The sequence below is a fragment of the Microtus oregoni genome, unplaced genomic scaffold, assembly GCF_018167655.1.
Source record: "Microtus oregoni isolate MIOR12 unplaced genomic scaffold, Mior012 000004F_ref0000308, whole genome shotgun sequence".
In the NCBI taxonomy this organism is placed as follows: domain Eukaryota; kingdom Metazoa; phylum Chordata; class Mammalia; order Rodentia; family Cricetidae; genus Microtus; species Microtus oregoni.
In genome coordinates this window covers 57,291,570-57,317,185 of record NW_024543063.1, presented here as the reverse complement: position 1 = coordinate 57,317,185, position 25,616 = coordinate 57,291,570, and the positions used below count along the sequence as shown (strand labels likewise).

Below are 25,616 nucleotides of genomic sequence, written 5' to 3'. Positions count from 1 at the left end.
GCCATTTTTCTTTTCTGACTAAACTGAACATGGAAAATTTTCTCCTTAGAGATTTTTTTTTTTTAAGTTCAGTCTCTGTGAGCCCCTATGAGCATAGTTAATTGATTCTGTGGGTTTTCTTGTGATGTCCTTGACTCCTCTGGCTCCTACAATTATTCTTCCTTCTCTCTGAGCTTAGCCTCTCTGTTTGCCTGTGGTTCTCTGCATCTGTTTCCATCAGTCACTGGATGAAGCCTCTCTGATGACAATCAGGATAGGTACCCGATACTCAGTATAGTAGAATATCCTTAGGCATCATTGCATTGGCTTTTTTTTTTTTTCTCCAGTAGTGTTTGGTTCTATCCTTGGTCTCTGGGCCATCCATTCTCTGGGTCCTGGTAGTGACACTCCAGGCAGTGTCAGGGGTGGACTCACTCTCATGGCATGGGTCTGGCCATTCCCACAAACTCTGTGCCACCCTTACCCTAGCATATCCCATAGGAGGACAGACTGACTGTACTCAAAGGTTATGTGGCTGCCTTGGTGTTCCAGAATCTTCACTGGAAGTGTTGCCTGGTCACAGGAGAACTGCCATTGCCAGTTCTGGGTATGTTGGAGACATTTTCTTAATTGTGGTTCCCTCTTTTCAGATGACTTTAGCTTGTGCTGAGTTGACATAAAACTAGCCAGGACAGCTAGTAAATGGATATAGTTAAAAGTAACACCTTTTTTTTTCCTGCCCCTGGAGAGCAAGCTCAGAGCCTCACTTGTGGCATAAATATACATAGTTGGAACAAAAGTTTCACAAAACAGTGTCCATCCAGACCATCTAACAATTTCTGTTGCATTTTGTTTAATTTAAAATGTTGTTTGAGAGCCAGGTGTGGTAGCACACAACCTCTAATCCCAGCAGAGCCAGGAGGATCTTGAGTTTAAGGCCACTGGGTTACTTAACACAATTTTTCTAAAAATAAATTTTAAAAAATTCTTCTTTAATTATAGGTTCTGACCTATGTCTCTAAAGCTGTTGTCTTAAAGGTATGCCAAACATCAGCGTTTTATTGCCATCCCTCCTCTGTGAGGTAGAGGGCATAGCAAGCAAGCGCAAGACTGCTTCTCTCACCTTGATTTGATTGGTTGAGAGATAGTGAAGTAGTGTTAGGTGTAAAAGAATCCTTTTAAAAAGCCAATAAACAGAGAAACAAACAAACCACCCTAGTCTCCCTCAGTACCTGTGCTCCTCCTAGCACTTCTTACCCTTCCCCTACCCTGAACCCCTCCCTCCCAGGGCCTGGACTTTGCTTCCCTTCCCCCAGCTTCTGGTCCCTATGGAACTCAGCAACGTTGGACACGTGGTCTCTGGGCTCCTTGCTATCTATACTCCTGCATCTCTGTGGGTTGCTTGCCCCCCTTCTCCTCTCTCACTCTCCACCTTCTCCCCTCTCTCATGGCCTGGTAGAATCTGCTGGCCATATTTAGCTTGAACTGTTCCAGATGCCTCCGACTGTTTGCTCCTTCATGACTGCCATCGGCATTCTCAACTATACATTGGAGTAGTCATGTCCTCATTTTCCATTCAGAAAGCAGCCAGAAAATGTGAGTTATAAGTCTGAACTTTGCTATTGTAAACTAGGTCTGTGGCCCCCAACCACGTTTTGTTTGTTTTTGAGACAAGGTTTCACTTCGAAGCCTGTATCTTAACTATCGGCTAGCCTTAAACTCAAAAAAAAAAAAAAATCACTTAACTGTGCTTTCTGATTGCTGAAATTAAAAATGTGTGCCACCACACCACACATGGTGAACTAGGTCTTCTTATGTGGAGCTACTGTCGCTTCTAAGTGGATAGGAATGAGAAAAATATGTGACTACTTGACTTTTAAACCTTTATGTGGAGCCAGGCAATGATGGCGTATGCACATCTTTAATCCCAGCACTCGGGAGGCAGAGGCAGGCAGATCTCTGTGAGTTCGAGGCCAGCCTGGTCTACAAGATCTAGTTCCAGGACAGGCTCCAAAGCTACACAGAGAAACCCCGTCTCGAAAAAACAAAACAAAACAAAATAAAAACTGAACAAACAAAAACCCCTTTATTTATCTTTATTTATATAAATAAACTTTTATTTATCTCTTTTTTAAAGATTTATTAATTGATTAATAAATTGGATTTTACCTGCATCTATATCTGTATGAGGGTGTCAGATCCCCTGGAACTGGACCTACAGACAGTTGTGAACTGCTTGTTTGGATGCTGGAATTGAACCCCTGTCCCCTGAAAGAGCAGCTCTTAACCCTTGAGCCATCTCTCCAGCCTCCCTTTGTTTTTTTATTTATACATACCGAGGATTGAACACTGACTTTTGTGCTTAGCAAGCAGTTCTACCACTGAGCTATATCTTCAAAGTATGTATATTAAAGTATGATGTAGATAAGTATTAGAGAGACCGTTTAACATTGGGTTAAAAGTGAGAGCCAGATTTGGGCATATGTAACACATGCCTATAATAAAGTAATCACCCTGTAAATATTATTCTTAGTACAGGTTCACTGTTCCTAATCAAACACCTGAATTCACACTGCTTAGAAATCTGAAATGTTTTTGACATCTTACCACAAGTAGAAAACTTTGTACCTGACCTCATGGAATAAGGCCAGAATCCATATACACTAGTTTGTTGTCAGGGGCCATGAGAGTTACAGCAATTGGCAGCTAATGTTCAACTGTCAACCCAGCAGAGGCATGGTTATCTGATGGAGGATTAATCCTATCCATACAAGGTCTGCAGGACCATCGACTCTGGAAACTGTTACTCACTTTTGCTAAAGCAGCTTGGTGTCTTCCCAGTATTTGCATTGTAGTGTGTAATCCCATGTGATGTGTATATGTAATCTCATGATTGCATCTCAATCTTACAGGTACATATATCTGTGGATAATCAGGAAGATGATTTTCACTTAAGCTATATAGTTTTGATATATAGTATGTGTGTGTGTGTATATATATATACATATATAAACACATATATATATTGCATGCTTCATAACTGAATCTATTTGTCCCACCAAGGACTGTGAACATTTAAAAACCTGCCTTGTTCTTTTACTTACTGAATGGGTTCTCCCACCTCATGAAACCTCCCGTGAGAGAATTTAGTCAAGTAGCCAGAAACCTTGGTTCACACAGCCTCATCTCCACTATCTTCCATTTGGCAGGACATGCAGTCAGGAAAGAGGAGTCTTTCGTATAGATCACATTTGGGACCTTCAAAGATAAAGCTTGTTTGAGATTGAGTGCCCTAATTCTCCTATAGCGGACTTAGGAAAGTGCTGGCCTCAGCAATTAACCCTCTACACCTACCCATTTTTCCTTTTACATTTATTTTTCACTAACCCCTAGTTAATCAAAGCCCACCTAGAAGTGTGGTATTTTGTACAACCCCCCTTTAGAATTTAGAACCTATTGAATAAACCTTTCTGCTTCCTAGTGCCGTTCCCGTGGCTTCCTAGCCAGGCCTCCACGAACCATAAACTGCTGACTACATCACCCAGGACAGTGCTCATCGCCCCTTATGACCCCAAGAGAAACTGCCTTTGTTTTGTGTCTGTGTGTGTGTGTATAAACTGAAACCTTTGCAGAATGGGAAAAGAATGGGGAAAGAAGAATAAAGAACATGATCTGAGCAGCACATATCTGAACTCGTTCCATACTTCTTAGGCTAGTAATTTTCTAAGTCTTTTCACTACACCGAGGCATCTGACCTGAACCTTGGCAGGAAGTCAGTAGAGCTGGACTCTGCTGGTCCCGTTATTTTGTAAAACTGTCTTACAGAGTAGGACTCTCTGGGCCCCAACCTCATGGGAAAGTGTAGCTCCTGTGTTACAGGACTGTACACAATCTGGGACTAAGCTGGAGACTTAAAAACACACGCACACAGACAGACACGGGGACACCGGTCATCCTTGATATAAGAATGGCAAGTTTATTGTGCTCCAGGGAAGCTTATATAGGGATCCTTAACTGATAGCCATGCCCTAGCTCTGGGGATCTTTCAGCGGCAGGCCTCACCAGAACCTACTCCCCTGCCCTCAGGGTCTCATGCTCAGAGCAGCTACAGGCACAGGTAAACAAGTTGTTTTGCTCAGTTCACTCTAGGGTCTGAGACAGGTATAGAAAGTCAAGGGGCCAGAGGTCTGCAGCCCCCAACAGGAAAGGACAGATGTATTAAGGATATTTTTGCCTTCTTTGGGGCTCCACCCTTTTAAAGAGGGAATGAGATTTTAATTTTCATTGGGAGAGCCAGAACTCAGAGCTTCCTGCACTTCTTCCTAATTGGGGATTCTTGCTGAGGTAAATGTTGACATTTCAGTTTCTCAGCTGTAAATAGGGTGGGAGGAGTCTAGGGGTGGAGTGGTGGTATTTAGCTTCTTTATTTTTAAAGAATTGGCCCCATCTTTGGATGGCTTAAGTCCTTTCTGAATGGGACTATTCTGTGTTACAGAAAACTGGAAACCAAAACCCATTCCAAAAGCCAGTACAGTGTCTGTTTCTGGAAAGGAGGGGCGAATGGAAAAGTTAGGAATAGGCATATTACTCTGAGTGGGAGGGGGCTGATGTGCCTTCTCTGCTCAGAGGCTTCCCCTTGTTCTCCAGAGGCCTTTCAGATGAGAAAAGCACTTCTCCAGGATGAGGAAAGCCTCCCAGAGTCCAGAGAGAAAAGAAGCACATAGACAACGTCTGGCTAATCCCACCAGGCGAGAATAATAACACTACCAAAAATTTGAAACAAGCTTTATTAAATACTGGTCAGAATGGTGGACACTGGCCAGATCCATACCCGGGATTCCCAGATACGGCAATGAATTACATTAGGCGGGGGTTTATAAAGACCCACAAGTCTGTATATTAACCATCTTTATTCAGTCAGAGGCAAGCTTACATCTTGACCTACTTCCTGCCCATGTACCTCCTGCCTACATGTGATCAAGCACTTCCTGTGCAGTTGTGGCAACCAAGCTTGTTTATAGAAGTTTATTATCTTACATGAGCAGTGGTTCCCAGCATTCCAGGAAGTCCTTGGGCAAGAGGGGCTTACAGGTTAGAGGTATTTTTGTTTTATAGATCCCTTAAACATAGTAATTTATACTTAAAACGTAACTTTAGTTATCACGAGTCAAGGAAGAAAGTTGGATAACCTAGGCGGAGGCAGATCATGTTTCTGTCCAGCTATTTTATTTTTTCTGTTATGTTTTGGGTTTTGTTGCTTTGAGACAGTGTCTCACTCTGAGGCTCAGATTGGCTTTGAATTTGCAGCAGTCCTCCCAAGTGCTGGGATTACGGTGGTGAGCTACCATACCTGGCCCTGTCCAGCTTCTGAGAAGGAAGGGGAGGAAGACAAAGAGTCTTTTTCCCACTTTGATGTTTATTTTTGCTTCATTATTTTATTTATGTGATAAAATACATTGTTGTCTCCATCTGTGAGTTAGTGATTTTGTTACTGTTACCAGAGTTGTTAAGAGTCAGTGCCTAGTTTGGGCTACCCATCCTCTATAGGCTAGTTAACAAAACAGGCATGAAGAGCAGATGGGAGAGGAACAAAGAGGAGCAAATCCATCTTCAAGGTCCTGACATGAGGTTTTGGTTTAAATAGAGAGCAAGATGTGTACATAGCTAAGCAGTGCTAGTCCAGGTGTGCCCCTCCCTTCACTGTCTGGGCTCCAGTCTGTTCTGCAAGGTGGTCTGAGAAGTTGTTAGACCCGTGGAAAGTCTCTGTCTTGGGGACAGGTTGCCCCTTTGACTGGCACTAGGCTTCAGCCCATTTTCTCCCATCATGAGGTAGCTGGGGAAATTCGAATCTCTTGTGAGGGTGGGGTGGGAGAGTCTATTGTCTAATAGTTTGTTAGCCAGAGGGAGAGAAACTGTGTCTTTAGAATGTCTTTTTCATTTTTCATTATTTTTTTTCCTTAAGAGATGTGTTCTTGAATAGAAATTAATCACCACTAGATGGCACAAGACCCCCTCACTACTCTGTACTTGTTAATTTTTTTAAGATTCTTTTCAAGATAGGCTGCTAATGTATACTTTTTAAAAATATAATATGTATAACCCATTCTAATGTTTCCTTTTAGAAAGGAATAAAGGATAAAAATCTAAGATCAGAATAAATATAATTGGCCATGTATATAACCAAAACTAACTTTCTAGAATAAGCGTTTTTGTCTGACTTGCACAATATGGTGTTTCAGACTTGTAATACTTGTGGCCCTAGCTTGGCAGGCTGAAGCAGGAAAATTGGAAGTTTAGGGCAGCCTGGGGGAGAGAAGTGGATGGACCTGTCAGGGGTAGAGATTGAATACATACATATTTTCTTGTCATTTTTGCCTAAATAATATGGTATATAAACTATTCATACAGCATTTATGTTGTGTGAATAATCTATGCTTTAAATTGTGCATAGGTTACATGTGAATACTGTGGTATCTTGGAAAGGGGTCTGGAACCAGTCTTCTAGCATTCTGAGGGATGGTTGTGCTGTGAGCTGTGTGCATCACAGAGAACAGGCAGCTTTTGAGGTACATAAAGGTGTGGTCTTTGTTCATATGTGGGTCGTATCTGAAATCTGAGTCTCATGCACAAATACTTTAGTTAATTTGTTGATATTTAAAAACGTAGCTTTTAAAAGACAAATAGCTTGCTCTGACCCCAAATGATGTCTATTCTCTTTTTTCTATAATAATCTTTTATCTTTGAAATTATAATATGATTGTCTCATTTACCCCCTTCCCTTTTCCTCCCTCCAGCCTCTCCTATGTAAAAGCTCCATCCCTAATTTTTCTTAAATTCCTAGCCCTTTTTTTCTGCCTGTTATTGCTGGGGTATGTATGTGTGAGAGAGAGAGAGAAAAAGAGAGACAGAGAGGGATGTCGTCTTCAAATTTATTCTTAGAAATTGAGGGCTCTGTTTCACGGTGAGAAGTATTTTGCTTTGCATTTGTTAGTACGTATGTATGTAAGAGGAGTCTGAGTGTAGATACAAGCAGTTAAGTGCTGATCAGAGAAGCAGAGATGGAATATCAGACTCAACACACATATTGCTCTCTGCCTCAGCTAAAACAAAATTAAATTAAAATTAAAAATTAAGCTAAGCCTTGACAAATAGCAGCTTCTCCTCCCACCCTGCTTTGTTCAATCAGCTTTCTGTTGTAGCAGAACATGGTCCCTGCCTACCTATTGTTTGTAATATCAATCCACGGTAATAGATGTATAGTTTTGTTTATGAATGGTGACACTGTGTACCTTTAATTTAGCTTTGGCTATTAAAGCCCTTAAAAGAAAGATAGTGAGTGGTCCCAACACAGTGGGACCCTGACTCAAAAACAGAGAATTCGTAATAAAAGTTTACTGACTTTTCCCCCATGGACAATGTATGTATATATTATAACTATGTCTTTTACCCCCCTTTCTTATACATGGAGTCCATTACATTTTAAAAAGGGGACTGAAGCCTCTCCCTACCCTTACCCACAGTCCTGTTATCAGTATAGATACAGTCTGCATTGAGTCCTAAGAGCTGCCCCGGGGTGGTCTTTCTGAAGGACTGTTTTCTGGGAGCTGGCTGCTCTTCGCCCATCCCAGTGCATCCTGCAGTTTGGAGTGTGAGCACAGGTATAGGAATCATGGGCCAATAGATAGAAATCTTGGAAATCTGTGAACATTAATAATATCTTACCCAAATTATAGTCCTATATTTCCCTCCATCCACATTTGTTAACCAGAAGCTTAAGAACCAGGACTATTTGGTTGCTAAAATGTAAGTAATCAAAACTAACGTGTAGAAAATTATCAAATACCTTTAAATTGAGCTTGTCATTTAAAACCTTTTGCATAATTCTTTTTATTACAGTTCCTCAAATTCCTTTTTAAATAAAGCATAACGGAAGCATTACAAGGAAAGCAGGTCATTTTAGAAACGTACAAATGCATGAATAGCGAACTTTGCCATACATTAACTGTGTCTTACATTGTAGGTGGAACTGGGGTGGATCTTAACTTGGAGTCTTCCATATTGCAGCTAAAACTTTGATCTCAACACCAGAATATGTAATACTAATATTAGTTTTCTGTGTTCATATTTGGTCCCTGAGCTCCAAGCCTTGGAAAAGAAGTTTTCCATTTGTGTGGAAGGTGGGGCGTTGACCTCGAGTCTGCCTGCATGCATTTGTGGCTATTGCTGCAATCTCTTGTTGCCTCCCTCTCCTGGCCTCATCTCAGGCAAATAAGGACAGAGCAAGAACAAGGAAGACTTCCTGGCTACCTTTTCTTAATGCCACCAACATATCTAGACTTAATCAGTATTAATGATAGAGCTGTGTATCGAGCCTTGAGGCCAAAAACTTGATTATATTATCTCGTTATTATACATAAGTCAACTGAGATTTAAGTTTCGCTAAATTAGTAAATGGTAGTAAATGGAGGCGCTCGAATTTGGCAGGGACAGAGAGGGCGGGGAGGACATGGTTCCTAGTCTTCCAGTTTGACCTACAACTTCCTGTGTTGCTGAGAATGCCCTTGAACTGATACTCTTTTTCCTGCCTCCTTGGAGGTAGAAATTATAGCCGTGCACACCGTGTCAGATTCTTCTGATGATCTTTGTTCTGCAGTGTACTTCTGCTATTTGAAGATAACCTTGGTTGTGTCATTTTACCTCCTTTCCCAGGGCTTCCTGAAGAATGAGAAAGATAATGCCCTGTTATCTGCCATTGAAGAGTCCAGGAAGAGGGTAAGAAAACAACTAAAAGTGCAGTGCTCACCAATGGAGTGCAGGTCCATGCTTTCTTTGTCACAGCATGATGGCAACATCTTTTTTTTATTATTTTATTTTGTTTTATGCTGTCATTTCTTTTTAGTTGGGGGGACATGTAGGAGTCAAAAGACAACTTTTGCAGGTCGATTATTTCCTTTTACTGTGTGGGTTTGGGGGTCAAACTTGGGTTTCCAGGTTGGCAGCAAGCACCTTTACCCATTGAGCTATCTTGCTAGCCCAATAACACCATGCTAACATTTTCTCAAATGCTTTTAAAATATATTTGGCACACTAAATGATGGCAAGTATATCAGCCAGAGCAGCCATTGTACATTTTTGCCTACCTCCACCCCTGCAAAATGCTCTCAATGGGTGTTTCTGGATGCTTTCATTCTGGGAGCGTATAGTAATTGTTAGGTGAGACTCCGAGGTACAGTAGGATAGATAAATGTGCATATTGTGCAAAAGTCTTCCTGGTTCCATTTCCTTTACTAACGAGAGTTATCTCCTTTGTTTCTGACAAGGATTACAGCCTTTCAGTAGCATCCCAGTTCAGTTTTGAAACTCCTGAGAGGTCTTTAGGGAGGAAGGAAAACAGGTTAGCTGTCAAGTTTGACCTGACTCTGAGAAGGTGGCTTTTCTTGGAAGCACCTGTCAGTCTGGCTGTTGTACCTCTCTGCTAAGGGAATCAGATGAGGAGCGCCTATTCTCTGTCTCAGTGTTTATTTAGCTCGGATATCAAGTGAATGTGTTTGTGTATTATTTGTGTCATCTGAAAACCAAAAAGTAAGAAATGCTCCTACTCAGTATGCTGTGTTAGAGCCTTCTCCAAAGCTGAGCATCCTCAACAGGCTCACAGGAGTCTTGCCTTCTCTAGTGTGCAAGAAATGTTCCAAAGGCGGCAAGTGACCAATAAGAAAATTCTAAATTTCATTAATTACATTGTTGGAGGCAGTACTTAGTCTTGGAAATAGGGAAATTTATTTGATTTATATTTGAAGACATTTAAAAATGTTCACACTTTTGAATTTCTCACCAAAATTGATTGTCCTGCTATAAAAGACCAATGAAATTAAATTAGGATTCTTGAATGCCTCCAAACCATATTAATCCATTTACCCTGAGAATGTGTTTCTGAAATTGGCAGTCTCTAAATATTGTGCCATACTGAGACTAAATGTACAGCCAGCCAAAACGTTTAGGTGACATGCCACAGCGCAAAATGTGTGCATATGTTTTTATGAGGGAGACATTCCAGTGTTGGGAGCCAGCCTGCGAGGACACCTCTGACTTGGCTGGACCCTAGAAGGTTGTTACTGAGCAAAAATCATTTTCAATAAAAAATGATTTAAAAAATCAGCAGCTTCTTGGCATTTTGGTGGCAGTTTTATATCTGAATAACTTGCCAGTGTCCCACTGAAATACCAGGAAAACAGGCTAGAAAACCACAAATATGTCCTTGTTACTCCCGTTTGCTGCATCTCAGCGAGCCAAAATGACACTCTCAGAGCACATGCAGTGTTTCTAAAAGCTGCAACAGCTCAGTAATAATCAGATATGAAGCCAAAGCTATTGCGCCCTTCCTTTTAGTAAAATAGGTGAGGAGCTCCCAACCTCTTCTTAATTCAGTCATTCAGTTTGATCCCTGCCTTCTTATCTTTACTGCGTTCTACAGGTAATGCTTTGCACACATAACAATAATAGTGATTCAAAATTAATTTGAATAGTTTCCTCCACTGCTTTGTTATTTTTTTTTCCTGTGGTTGGTCTTGCCTTCCTTTTGATTTTCAGGTCTTCACATTCTCTTTCAACTTACCCCATACTCTTTTCTGTCTACTTCCTACCTTGCCTCAGGCCCTCGCTACGCTTTTCTCTAGGTTTTTATTTCTCTGTTGATTTCTCTTTGGTCAACATTCTTTTTTTAAAATCTAGTTCAGTAGTTTGGACTCTGCTATAAACCCAGTCGGCCACTGGTGAACCGTGGTTGGCTAGCTATCCATCCCTGAGTGGCGCACAGATTGGATCTTTCATTATTTCCGGTGTAATTAAGATAAGCTGGGGTGGTGTGGAAGAGAAGAGAATTTAATGTTGGGCCTTTGTTTTTATTTTATGCTCTCTATCACACCACCGATGAATAGACTGACAGTGTTTAGGCTGCTGGCTGTTTGTAAATAAGTAGCTTGGCATCCTCCTTCAGACATATGAGCACTTGAGTCCCTAGAGTGTCCAGTTTTCAAAGCTGACCAGGATAGCTGAAGGGGTGGGAGTGGGTGTAGTTAATCCCCGCTGTTGTCACTTTAACTCTTACCTGATACTGGAATTCTGACCCCACTGTCCCCATCAGCTGAGCTGCCTCTACGGCTTTGCTGTTGGTTATTAGCCAGAGACACGTCTCCGAGAGAAACCTGCTGACGCTGAATCCTTGGCCAGTGCCACAGCTTTGCCTTTGTCTTATTTGCTCTTGCAAACTCTTTATTCCACCTGCCCTGGTCCTCCTGCCGCTTGTACCCTGTACTTTGCTGTGCTGGGAGAGTCTCAGGGATAAAGAGGCAGTTGGTGTGCCACTAAGAAGAACTTGAAAAATAGTATGACTTCCTTGTGTGCACATTCTAGAGGGTCACATCTAGTGATAGCTTCTTTCCCCATTTTGACTCCACCTTCCTGATTCATCACATTTCTCTGTTAGAATGTAAATGGAGACTGGCTGCCCAGACCCAGATAATCACACAGAAACTATATTAATTACAATACTATTTGGCCAATGACTCAGGTATATTTCTAACTAGCTCTTACATCTTAAATTAACCCATTTCTATTATTTTATATTTTACCATGAGGAGGCTTGTGGTTTACTGGTAAGATTCTGGCGTCCTTTTCTTTCAGCAGCCACATGGCATCTCTTTGACTCTGCTTACTCTCTCTGTTCAACTTCCCGCTTGGCTGTACCCTGCCAAACCATTGGCTAAAAGAGCTTTATTTGTCAACGAGTAAAAGGAACACATACAGAAGGAAATCCCACATCAGTCAGAATGTACAGCCACTATGTTTATGTTTACATGTATGTACAGGAGACAAAGGTTTTCCCTGTGTATATTTCAACTCTGGCAAACCGGCTGGTCTACTCCATACCCGACACTCATGTTGTGTGATTCTCAGTACAAAGAACAAAGCGGGGGAAAACTGTTTAAACTAATGTTTATTTCTCCCGTGTCTCCAGAGTACACTGTAGAAAGGGTACAGAATGTGCTGCCCTTCTTCCTAGTCATTTTCTGTTTGCATGTGTATTGTATCCGTTGTTCTTTTAGCCTATATTGTAACAAACTTAGTACATTGTAGAAAGAGTATATTTAAGAGTATATTTATTTCTCTAATAGTTCTCCACAGTTTATGTGCATAACTATTACCATTATAATTATCTACATTGCCTAAAATAAAACAGGCCTTACTAATAAGCCCTCAATGCTCCTTAATTAGATGCCAGTCTCACTGTAGGTGAGATGACCTTTTGAAAAGTGGGCTTTAGCTGAGGGAAATGTGCCCTACCAGTTAAAGAGTTACAGGCTGAGAACAGCTTTACTTCAGTGTCTCTCTCTCTCCCTCTCTCTCTCTCTCTCCCTCCCTCCCTCTCTCTCTCTCTCTCTCTCTCTTTCTCTCCCTCCCTCTCTCTCTCTCTCTCAGTGCCTTTGTTCAGGTAGCTTCCTGTCTTGTCTTGTCTCTGTCAGTTGACAGTAGTGTAGTCACCAGAATTTTTGTGATGTTGAATAGACTGTTAGGAAATCAATACCAGAAGGCTATTTTTTATTTTAGTACTTTCTTCCTATTACAAAAAAAAATCAATGTTTTAAAATACATAAACAAATAAGGAGAATCTGTGGGGTTTTTTTTGGTCTTTGTTAAATTTATGTCCTACCAAAAAAAAAGGGAACTACTGTAGTTTATAATAGGTAGCTTAATTCCAAAAATCTAGTAAAGCACAGAAATGCTCATCATTACTAATTATTAGGAAAACAAATCTAAATCGGCTACTCTTATTAAAAACAACAACAGATAATAAGTGGTTGTGATATTTATAGAAATGGTAACCCTGATTCGCTATCAGTGGTGATGTAAAGTATGTAGCCTCAGAAAAGTAAAAAGATTACTAATGTGATGCCAGCAATACTGCGTCTGAGTCTGTCCCCAAATCGAAGGCTGGGACTTGAGGAGATCTGTATGTGTTTACCAGTGTTGTGCACAAATGAAAAGAAATTTTGGCACATTCTTCAATATGATAGACCTTAAGAACTGCTAAATAAACTAAGTTATTAATAAAAATACACAGTGTATGGTTTCACTTCTGTGCAATAACTACAGTGGCTGCTCTCAGGGACAAAGCAGGCTGATGGTGGCCAGGGTCTGGGTAGAGAAAGGAATGGCCTGTTACTGGTGAACAGCTGCAGAGCTTCAGTTTTGCATTAGATTATAAGGATGGAAGGTGATGGTCATTGCACCTGTACTTTATGCCACTGAACTGTCCACTTAAAGAATGGTAAACCTCGAGTTGGAGATGGCTCAGTAGTTAAGAGCACTGGCTTTTCCAGAGGACTTGGGATTCATTCCCAGCACTCACGTGGTGGCTCACAGCCATCTGTAACTCAGCCCCAAGGATCCGATAGCCCCTTCTGGCCTCCATGAGCACCGAATGTGCATGTGGTGTGTGGACATGCATGCAGGCAAAGCAGCTATATACATAAAATAGTAAAATAATTTTAAACAGCAAATCTTATGTATATTTTCTCATAATTTAATAAGAGTTTTAAAAAATGTCTCCAAATCAGTGAGATATGAAGTATGTTAGAAATAGTTGTTAGCAAAATTTTTAAATGATAAATTTTAAAATAGATTTGTTTTTTCTGGATCTGATTCTAGGAAAGTGGTTGATGGGTGGGGGCCCCTGTTCTGTAGTTCCACCTGGTTTTAAAGGGAACCAGTCCGCGTTTCCTCACTGGGCCTGCACTCTCCGTCCCTCTCTGACAGACCTTTGGTATGGCTGAAGAGTATCATCGAGAGTCAATGCTGGTCGAGTGGGAACAAGTGAAACAAAGAATCCTGCACACACTGCTGGCATCAGGAGAGGACGCCCTTGACTTCACCCAAGAAAGTGAGGTAGGTTGAACCAGATAAACATTAGTTAAAATATGAAGTCCCAGGGTTTGACTTAACACTGTTGATTAGTAGTTTTACTAAGTTGCAAATTTTCTTCTCTTTTAAAAATTTAATTTAAAGCTGGGCAGTGGTGGCGCACGCCTTTAATCCCAGCACTTGGGAGGCAGAGGCAGGCGGATCTCTGTGAGTTCGAGGCCAGCCTGGTCTAGAAGAACTAGTTCCAGGACAGGAACCAGAAGCTACGGAGAAACCCTGTCTCGGGGGGAAAAAAAATTAATTTAAAAAATAAAAACAGTGTAGAAATGTGGTTCCAAAATTAAAACACCCTATCTGCAGATACCCCTGTCCAGCCTCCCTAAGCCGTCACTGTTACTTCTTCCATACATATTTCTAGCCTTGCTTTATACAAATGTACGTGTCTGACGTATATTTTAATTTTGTGTGCTTTACACAAAATTAGCTGTGTATTCTCTTCTGCATCCTTCTTCTTTGTCTCGCTGCATGTTGGAGATCTTTCCTGCAAGGAACTTTGGGAGGGTGCATCTAGGCCTAACAGACCTGTCTGCCTTTGTGCCTGCCATGTGTTCACCATTGAGGAGGGGTGGAGCAACCCTGACCTGAGATCCTGAGTCATAGAGTCCAGTGAGGCCTTGTACGAGCTGTTTGACCCTCAGACAGACCTTCAGGGTCTGGTGAAGTAGCATTGTTGGCGCAAATCCGTGATGATAGAGAATCTGACTCACGCTGATTGCTTCTTCCTTACTACTTTTTTTCTTTTTTAAGCCCTGGCTAGCCTGGAACTCAGGTATCTGCCTGCCTTTGCCTTCTGCGTGCTGGGATTAAAGGCATGTGCTGTGTTGTCTTTTCTAAGCTAATTTCAGAGTTGGGAATGTAGCTCAATTAGTATAACATGCGCAAAGCTCTATTCAATCCACAGTACTAGGAGGAGAAAGAAGTTCACAGTTGAGGTCAGTCTCTCTCCTTTTTAAATATCTAAAACTAATTTCAGGTAATTTAGAAGTAGATATTTCAAATTTTAATGTTTTAAGAGTAAGTGTTAATTTTACCAGTGCTTCGTGTTCAGCTTTTTTCCTTTTTCCTAGAACTTGTTTGACAAGTACTTAGCACTTTTTTTTTGACAAGACTTCACTATGTAGCACCACCTGTCCTCCCAAGTACTGGATTAACAGGTATATGTCCCACATCCAGTGCAGGTACCTACGCTCCTGCTGTAGAGAGAAGAGGTCAGACTCAGAACTGTAACATGATGGCAAAACCTAGAACTGTTGCCTTCTGTGTCTTGGCTATACTGAAGTGTGGGTCAAGGATTGGGTGGATTTTAGTTTGTGGGACCGGCAAGGTGACTTCTGATGCTTTGTACCTGCACATGCTCTTGATTTAAGGACTAGTCTTTCTAGTCAATTAGTCTCCAAATAAATAGCTGCTAATGTCTGATTATTTTGGGAAACCGTTCCTCAAGGACCCTGTCCTATATTTCTTAGACTCAGAGACTTCAGGTAGAAACGTCTTTGCAGAGAAAAAAACTAACATTCCAGACCCTTGGCTAATCTAGGGTTTCCATTCGCTTCTTTCTGAGACTGAGCAAATAATTAGAACAACTCCTGGTTTTATAAACTTTATTTTTAAAAATGGTGTTAATAGGTTGTGCTCTGTATAGGGATTTGAAAGTAATTATAAATTATAAATGAAATGTTCTTCCTTAATTGCTCTTCTCTCAAAAATAGACCAGTGTATTCAGTGGGCTCTTGTTCCGTGACCTCCGGCCCCTGAAGAGTTGCCCATGCTTGTGCTGTTCTCTGTTGGGAGCTTTGGTGGGGTAGTGATGCTGCTATGGAAGGCGTCAGGTGTTACACACAGTCCACTCCATTTATCCAGAGAATTGCCATTTTCTGAAAACTCATGGGAGGTTTTTGTTTCTTTGTTTTGATTTGAGATAGGATTAGGGTTTTAAAATATAGCCTTGACTAGTCTGGTATTCACTGTGTTGCCTGACCTCATTCATGGTGATTCTTATGTCTCATTCTCCATAGTGTTAGAATTACAGGCCTGAGCTTACATATGAATCTTTAGCTTTTGTTATTTTTAACTTTTTACTTAAAGTGTAAGGTTTATACAGAAAAGGATAAAAGTCTTAAGCATATGATTCAGTGGATTATTAAAAATGAAGTACCCAAACAACCCCAGCTCCTCAGCGGTAGCCTCCCACCTCTGCCACACTCCTAAAGGTCTCCGTGAACTTTGTACTACCTGAGCCATGAAATGTGCTTATTTGTAGTGGTAAGCCTTTCATTTTATGGCTGAACTGTATCAGTAATTTTGTTTGCCCATTCTGATGTTGATAGATAGTGCTGATGATATTTGGATAGTCTCCAGTTTTTGGCTTTTATAAACAATACTATTATGAGCATTTCTTTATCTTTTGATAAGAATATATATTTGTATCTCTTTTGGGTACTCCTAAAAGGAAGTTGCTAGGTCAGAGTACATGTATATGTTCTGCTTTGGTGCTAGAGTTGGGGTTCTCTGGAAGAGCACTTTGGCTTGTACCTGGTCCTGGATTCAATCTCTGGCACACACACACCCTCCCCGGAAAAAGAAAAGTTCAGCATTTTTATTGTTTTTATTTGTTTTGTTTTTTGAGATAAAGTCTTACTCTATAGTCTAATCTGGCCCAAAACTCACTGTGTAGCCCCTGCTGGCCTCAAACCCACGGTGATCCTCTTGTCTTAGTCTCTGGGCAGGGGTTGGGATTAGGACATGAACCACCACATCTTGTGAAAGTTCATATTTAAAGATACTGCCCCTAAATATCAACAGTATATCCTCCAATAGCAGTGGTAATTCCATTTGTCTCGTGTCTGTGTCACACATGGTTTTATCTTTCAGCATTTAGTCATTCTTGTGGTATGTGTTTTCATAGACTCTTTGCATGTAATTTTCTTCAAAATGGTGGAAAAGTGCATTATCTCCACTTTGTTCTTCCTGTAGAGTAGACTATATAGTTTGAAGGACAGAGGACAGGCCTCAGAATTAAGGTTGAGCCTGGTTTTCTATCTGAAATACCTTTTTTCTGTTGTAAGGATTGAGAGCAGGCACAAAGCTCAGTCCAGTGCCTGACATGGGGTGCATGCTCCAGGTCTGTACAATGTGTAACAGGAGGGGGTCTGCTTGTTGGGGTTTATGTCCTGCCCAGTTCCTCACAGCCAGCAAGCCCCAAAGAAAATCACACAGAGATCTCCGTAAGTTATAAAACTGATTGGCCCATTAGCTCAGTCTTCTTATTAGCTCTTGTGGCTTGTATTAGCTCATTATTCTTATCTATGCTAGCCACGTGGCTCGGTACCTTCGGTACCTTTCAGCTGGACAGGTTACATCTTGCTTCTCTGTGGTCTGGGCTGGAATGGGAGGAATGGGCTTCCTCCTTCCCAGAATTCTGTTCTCATTGCCCCGCCTCTACTTCCTGTCTGGTTGACCCACCTATACTTCCTGCCTGGCCAATTAGCGTTTATTTAAAACATGATTGACAGAATACAGACAATTCTCCTGCACCACTTCCCCCTCTTTTTTTTTTTTTTTTTTTTTTTTTTTTTTGAACAAAGGAAAATATCCGTAGTCCATTTTTTTGGGAATGTGGGCATAGTATTCCAGGCTACTTCCTGCTGATGATCTTATAAGGACCTAAAGAAAATTTAGATTTATAATCAAGTCCTGACTGGAGTATCCTGTGAGTCTCGATCATCTCAGGCAACAGTCTTGAATCTGTTCTGGATGTAGAACTCAGACATCCGGGCCATCTTTTCCTACTGGAGATTTCTCAGGTGGTCTTCCTTGATCAAACTGAATTTTTCTTAACTCAGAATGAATCCACAGCCTCTCATTTTCTGTGGAGACAAAAGCAAAATCTCTTCTCCAAAGTAATATACCTTTTGACTTCAATTTTGAAGCCAAGGTATTTTCAAAATACCTATCTTGGATTAATTCAGCAGCATTTATAAGTAAATATCTTTTAGCAGCTGTTGCTACTTCCTCAGCATTCAAACAATTCAAAGAGAGCATGATAGCATACAGTATCAAGATTCTCTGTGTATTTTCCATCTTTATGCGGCTTTATTTTAACCTCTATTTATTTTATTTTTACTTTTACTTTTTGAGACAGGTTCTCTGTATATCTTTGTCTGTCCTGGAACTCTCTGTAAACCAGGCTGTCTTTGAACTCACAGAGATCCGCCTGTCTCTGCCTCCCCCAGTGCTGGGATTAAAGGTGTGTGCTACCGTGCCGTGAGCTCACAGAGATCTGTCTGTCCCTGCCTCCCAGGTATTGGGATTAAAGGCATGTGCTACCACACCTTGAAGTCACAGAGGTCAATCTACCTCTGCCTCCCAAGTGTTGGGATTAAAGGTGTGTTCCACCACACCCAACTACTCTTTCTTTCCTTTTTAAGAATTTTAACCTTTTTTTTTCTTTTAAGCCTGCATATATTTTTAACACACTATAAACCATTTAGAGGTTTTTCCTCCTCTTTGAATCTCTTATTATAGATGGCTGTGAGCCACCATGTAGTTGCTGGGTATTGAACTCAGAACCTCTGGAAGAGCAGTCAGTGCTCTTAACCTCTGAGTCATCTCTCCAGCCCCCATAAACAACACTCAAAAGCTCCGTAGTCAGAACTGCCTGCTTGAAAGAGTCACAGTTTGCCCTGGCAGGACGGCCCAGAAAGCTGGCATTTTAAAATGGCACAGCTTTTTTTCCTACTACGGCTGAAAACCGAAAAGCATGCAGTCAGCTTTTTATCAACACTATGTGTTTTGTGGCAGGACCTCTTAAAAGAGCTGCAAGGTTTTACAGCTAAAGCTGAGTCAGGAAGCCTCTCTTAAATGAGAGCACTTGCTTGCCTCTAGCAAGCAGAGCAGACCCGAGAAATTGCTGCCACCAAGAAGCCATGCTTTATTCTTTCCCAAGCTTTCTCAGGCTTTTTGTGGATGTAGTTATCCACGTTGGGCACCATTTATAACATGAGGGCTGGGCTCATTGGGGTTTCTGTCCCTCCCTGTCCCCTAGCTCTTTAGTCCCAGAGAAAATCACACAGAGATCTCCATAAGTTATAAAACTGATTAGCCCATTAGCTCAGTCTTCTTATTAGCCCTTGTAGCTTATATTAACCCATTATTATTATCTATGCTAGCCACGTGGCTCTGTGGTCTGGGCTGGAATGGGAGGAATGGGCTTCCTCCTTCCCTTGACAGAATACAGTTCTCCTGCACCAACAGTGTTGTGGTTCTGTTAGCATTGGGTAAACTGCACATTATTAAGGTCAGTTGAAGTATGATTTGGTGGCTATAGCATTCTTTTCTGGACACCTTATTGTCAAGAATTGCAGAATTCAAAGAGTCATTAGAGGGGAGGCCTCGGATCATGTTGAGTTGACCTTATATTTGAAGGAAAGTGTTCAGATTTGGATAATTTAATATAAAGCTGAGCCCGAGGCTTTCGGAGAAAATATTTTTTAAGGCAGAAATGAACTGAAATATGGTAGTCCCTAGAACATTTGTTGTCCCCTGGAGCCTTTCAATAACAGAAGAGCAAAAACATAATGTTAATATCTATGCCTGGCAAATTTTAATAAAAGAAGTGACACTCTAATAGCATGCAGTTATTTGGAAAATTAATGTCCTTAGGATGTCATTGAAGAAAGAGATACAGCTTTTTAAAGGAAGGCAGGAATTGACGGATTGTTAACTTTTAAGTATTTCCTGGGTAAAAATAATGTGCTTCACTGAGAGTCTCTTGCCTGTTCGCCCTGATATGCATCCTGTGTCACAGCTCTTACATCTTTTCACATGACAAGATGGAGTTGACAGTGTGGGAATTCCTAGATGTAGCTTAGCCGACATTTAAAACTGTATTTTGGAGCCGGTGAGCGAGCTCAGTGGGTTAAAGCACTTGCCAGGCAAGCCTGCTGGCCTGAATTTGGTTCCCAGAGCCCATGTAAAGGTAGAAGAGGAGAGTCTACCTATCTATGCATGCCTATTCTCTCCCTCTCTGTCTCTGAGACACTTTTTAAAAAGCAGTATTTAAAGGTGGATTTAACTTAGGTGGGTTGGATGTGTTGGCCATGGTCAGTGGGCAGATCCCTGGATGAGGTGTCTGGAAAGTGACTTGGCAAGCAGCAGGCTCCCGCCGAGGCCGAGCTGAAGCTTCATTGCAGATGAGGCGGCTGCTGCTCTTCACTTGGTACATAAAACTCAGCGAATATTGAGCAGCCACTAATTTTGATAAGAGACTTAAGACCTTATTTCAAATGTCAATCATATAGCTTTCCTATATTTTAACACCTCTGAAATCACAATGCCTTATTTAGTGTAGTTTGGCAGCATTTGTTCTCTTTCCAACATATAGTGGCAGTATGACATGTCTTAAATGAGTGACTGACAGTTTGAATTTGACAGCTCACACTAAGTTGTATATTGTGCTGCCTGGCAGATTCCTAAGGGATGGGCCTACTTCATATGTTGGGACTTGAGTAGGATTCCAAGCACAGAAAGTGCTCCACTACTCTTTGCAGAAATTGTTCAAATCTCTCTGTTCACCAGATCCTTCATTTTACTGCTGTGATGTACCACAAAGAGCTCCTCTCATGGTGGCTGTTCTTACCCTGCACAGACAGAACTTCTGTCAGTCTGTGTCCTTTTCTTAGGAATATTCTATGTGTATGCCAAATCATTTTCTTGTCAACTCTAAACTGTGTATTTGAGGTTCTACAATTTGCCTTTGCCTTATGTTTACTCACTTTAGAGTTGTTTTATGTAGGCCTATGTTGTTTTTTGGTGGCTGTAATAGCATGCTTTCGTAGGAATGGCTCAAGTATTCTGCTCAAGTTTCTGTTTGCTTGTTTTTTGTTTTTTCAAGACAGGGTTTCTCTGTGTAGCTTTACAGCCTGTTCTGGAACTCACTCTGTAGACCATGCTGGTCTCAAATCCACAGAGATCCGAGTGCTGGGATAAAGACATGCGCCAACACCGCCCAGGTCTGCTTGTTTTATGCATACAGCTCTACACAGCGAAGTTGCATTTAGAGTTCTGCTGTGCTGGTCCTGGCTTTTGTTTGCTTTTTGTTTTTGTTGCTGTTTTTTCCTAACAGTAGTGGCTTTTATTACCAAATATTGTAAATTGATTGGTTTGATTTCTCTTTGTGTTCATGAAGGTAAGACCATCTATCTTTCCGTGTATGGTATCACTGGATTTTTTCACCCTAGGCTTGTTTTGTGAGAGTGTTGTCACAGTATTTCCTTCTCCCTGTCTGGAGTGAACCCTCCTTGAGAAAGAGTTTTACACACCTTGGGTACACTTTTCACAGCCATGGGTGCTAATAGTTTGCAGCTCCCTTCTGCCACGTTCTTTTCTGTCCCAGAATGTCTGTTTTCTGAACGCTCTCTGCTCTGAGAAGCCCATTCCCAGTCTTGTGTCTAAGCGATACCTGCTCTCTCCCTACATACCTCCAGACCCCTGGAGAGCCGCACTCTTCCCTGACCTCGTTAGTCTGGCTGCCTTGCCTTTCTGATCTCTGGTGTTCGCTGCCCCTGTTATCCACGTCTATATTGTGTCCTGTCCTGTCATACCCAGTGTGGCTTAGTATATTGACTACATTTTCCCAGTGCAGAGACCTGATTGGATGTAGGAAGTAGAGGGAGCATTCTCCCATTCTTATGCCAGCATCTATGTTCTTACACAGCCCTGCCTGTGGAATTCCAGTTGAATATTTGCCAGCCACTTCTATTCAGGAATCACAGTGCACACACCCTGTTGATGGATAATTGACTTTGTATGTGGTAAAATAATGGCTTGGCCAAGGGCAACTGAAGGAGAAGTGCTTTTGAAAACAAGAGCATTAGGCAAAAGTCATTTAAATGGAAATTCAGAGGTGGCAATCAACTACTCTTTAAATGGATAATTTTTAAAATTAGGGTTTTAGTACTGGAACCTGTTTCCTGAGGCTATGAAAGGATAGCTGAGCCCGTGTCCTTGTAGCAGAGCCTTGCTGCTGTTCTTCTTTCTTTTCCCTCATTCCCCACACTAGGTTCCCCCACTTAGCAGTATGCAGACAAGGGTGAGTTTGTGGGTTTTATGCCTTGGGTGAGTACTGTTCTTAACCAATCCTGGGTGTCTCTTTCTCTATAGCCAAGTTACATCAGTGATGTGGGTCCTCCTGGTCGAAGTTCTCTGGATAGCATTGAGATGGCCTATGCCCGGCAGGTGAGTATGGTTTTTAGGAAGAGATAATCCTGGAGAAATGCTGTGATCCTCAGGAGAGTCAGAGGGAATAGTGACTTCACATGAAAGTCAGCCCTGAAAGCAAGTGGGCTTCTTGCTCACAGGGTCAGTTAATATTTTACCGTGAATGCCGCTGTTCTCCATTTGGTTAAATAGGGTAATCAAATGACTCAGAGAATGCAGCGAAATTGAAATCTACCCTCTCTGCTGACCAGGTGTTTCTTTTTGCTCTGTTGGCAATAGCTTCCTTGAACTATAATGCGTGGCAAATGGAATTCTGTATGAACTGAATTACTTGGCTGGCTAATGAATGATATGTTAAATTCTTTTACCCTTGCTGAGTGGGATTTTCAAAATGCTTTCTGCCTTAATAAGCACAGTGTGTTGATCCTGTTAGTGCTGCAGTGGAGATAAGGATGCTCCTGGTGTGTTGGGGACCATACTCCTGGTTGCTGATCATGAGCTTGCATCAGTAAGCACGAATCAAGATGGTTCATGTGCAACTGTGTGCAGGACTTACTTACCTGCGGTTGACTCTTGGAATAAAACAATGCAAGTCAAGCCTGTATTTCAAAGTAATCGTCACTTTCCTCCGCAAAGTTCCAAGGTGTTATGCCCTGCATCACTTAGCTGTGACCTTGAGAGGACATACTGATACATTTCCTACTCCCCTCCTGCCACCTTGGAACTGGGTTTGGGTAAGAAACAGATGACAGCTACATAAATGGAAGAAAGAACTATTAACCCAATAGAGGACTCCCTCTTCAGTTACCAATTAATTAATTAATGGAATTCTACATTAACTGATTCATGTATCACTAGAAATCTTAGTTAACACTTTGTCGAGAGAAATATCCTAGCTATTTCTTTTGTGTAAATGTAGATTTGTTTTAAGTAAGAGTAAAAGCAGAGAATGTACTCCGCAGGTTGGGAGCAGAGTTCTTCATACAGTGCTGCTTCAAACTCCAGGTAGCTGAAGCCTACGTCCATCCTCCTCCTTTCTCTGCTTTTTAGATCGCTTTCCCTCTTCTTCCTACATTCGTTCCACACCCTTATCCTTTAAGTTTCCATTGGCTGATTCCCTCCGTTGCTATGGCCACCATCATCTCAGACCCAACAAAATTACAAATGAATGAAGAAACAATGTAGCTTCTTCATCTGAAAAGCTAAACTCTGTAGAACTTGACTCCTGCAGCACTTAGGATCCAATGCTAGCTGTCTGTTTACTTGGCTTGCCCACAGAAAGTGAATGCTTGTATGCTGTGTCTAATATAGCCTTGGTTCTCGGACATGCTTATTGAGTGCCTAAGTACTACTTATGGTTAAGAACCTGTTAAATCTTTGTAACAACCCTGGAAGCTATATGATGTCAGCATCCTCCATTTAAAATAGAAGAAGCAAAGGTTCCATGGGTCCATGAATTGTTATTAGCTCAGTCCTCTGTAGAACAAGGACTTCAAATTGTAAAAGAAAACCTTACACACAGGAGTAGAACTTAGTTTGTAACCATGATTTTAATATTTTTAGACCAAATCTGAAGTAGTATATTCTCTTAAACCTTAATAAACATTGCATCAAATCATAGTTGTGGGGTTGTTTGTTTGTTTGGTTGGTTGTGTTTGTTTATTTGTTTTGAGAGAGATTTTATCTGAAGAGCAGAGATTATTTATTACTACATCTATTTATTTACTTATTTGTTGGTTTGTTGTGGGGGCAGTGGTCAGGACAACAAGTAGCAATCAGCGCTCCTTCTACCATGTAGGTAATCTCAGAGATTTAATTCAGCTTGTCCGGCCTGGAAGCAAACACTACTTGGCCTAGAGATGCTTTCTAGAAGTAGGTATTCCAGATGTGTAGCAGACACTGTTCTGACAAACCTACCCCAGTCCATGAACCCTGGCCCCACAACCATTCAGTCCTCTGACCTGAATTTTAGCAGACTTTGACATGGATTTTAGCCAGACCATGGTTCCTCAGTCCCATCTTCATTTTTGGTCCTAAACTTTCTCCTTGAACTACCTTGGTCCCTTGTTTGATGGGTGTTTGTAAGACTGGGCTAGTGATTAGCTTTAAGGTGCTAGCCATAGCTGGAGATTTGGTCTTGTTAATGATTAGGTACTTTGGGGAAGGGAAGGTGAGCATCAGCCTCTATTGGCCACTTGCCGGCTTCATAACGACTTCAGATCGTAAAAGGAAGTGAAATAGATCATACCACTTGGTTCCCTTTATTTCAGATTTATATCTACAATGAGAAGATTGTGAGTGGACACCTTCAGCCCAACCTGGTGGACCTGTGTTCATCTGTCGCAGAGCTGGATGACAAGGTAGTGCCCAGCGCCAGCCTGGGTAGAAACACAAGTTCAGTGTTCATCTGGGGTCAGTAGCTTACTGACTTGGCTGCAGTATAGTAAGAAAGAATGTTTTATGAAATAACATTCTTTTTTCTAGTGTTTTATATATATTTGGAGTGATTGTTTTCATGGTGGCTTTTAAAAATACATCGTCAAAAGGCCAGACTGGGATTAGCTAGTGGTGAGAGGTTCTCCTCAGGTCTCAGCCGAGGACACCGTTTGTGTGACCTCCTTGGACTTAACTCATCCTTTCTTTCTGGAATCCCTTCTCCCAATTTTTATTATGTCCACACTCTTAATTCCTGGCCTGCTTTCTCTTTAGAAAGGGGCAGCAGTGATGGGTGGGACAGAATCAGAAGGTGCGAGCAGAGGCTAAAAGAAGCCAAGGCTGCTACTGCAGCAGAAGCAGCTATACACTGATTTGTTTTTCAAAAAATGTGGGGTTTTTCCAGAAGTAAAATATAAGGCAGTGTAAGTAGCTTTATAGACAAAAGTGAGAATTCACTCCTCACGTCTGCCTGGTGTTTACAGCTCTCCCTTGAGGGCACCATAAGAACCAACTTCTCTCCACTGTGTTGCATTTCCCTGGTTCTGTCTTTAGGGTGCCAGACACACTTTTTGAAGGAGAATTTCACAGCCTGGGGAGAGGAGGCCCACTGGGTAGGGTGACACAAAGAAAAGCCTCCTTCCTGGAGGCTCTTCTGAGGGAGGCTGTGGCATTTATTCATAAGCCCAGATCGCCTCTGGGAAGACAAAACATTTATTATTTAGGTTAAACTCTTATTTTAAGCCTTAAAAACTTAAATAACCTTGTAAGAACTTGTGTTTAAACTCCTAGTGCTGGTTGACTAGAAGTGCACTCAGACACTCTTAAGGGATGACCTGCTGAGATTCAGCTCTTGTTACACTCACGTTCCTGCAGTGATGGAGCTGGTTCTGTCAGGCCTGGCATGGTAATTGATTTGAAGACCAACTCCAAGGAAGGAAGGGGTGCTCATCAGTGGTCATAGCTCAGGTGTTTGGCAAGGCAGAGGCCCATCTTCTGCACTGAGTTCA

The 25,616-nt window shown here is 41.5% G+C and overlaps 1 protein-coding gene across 2 annotated transcripts in view; it reads left to right on the top strand.

The window, feature by feature from the left end:
* Positions 1-25,616, top strand: part of Nup93 (nucleoporin 93) — a 103,099-nt gene that overhangs the window by 60,351 nt on the left and 17,132 nt on the right. For both annotated transcript variants that reach the window (XM_041650065.1, XM_041650066.1), the window contains 4 exons: positions 8,689-8,751; positions 13,792-13,920; positions 22,117-22,191; positions 24,444-24,533. In XM_041650065.1, coding sequence (XP_041505999.1) covers positions 8,689-8,751; positions 13,792-13,920; positions 22,117-22,191; positions 24,444-24,533 — 357 coding nt within the window. The remainder of the gene's footprint in view (positions 1-8,688; positions 8,752-13,791; positions 13,921-22,116; positions 22,192-24,443; positions 24,534-25,616) is intronic.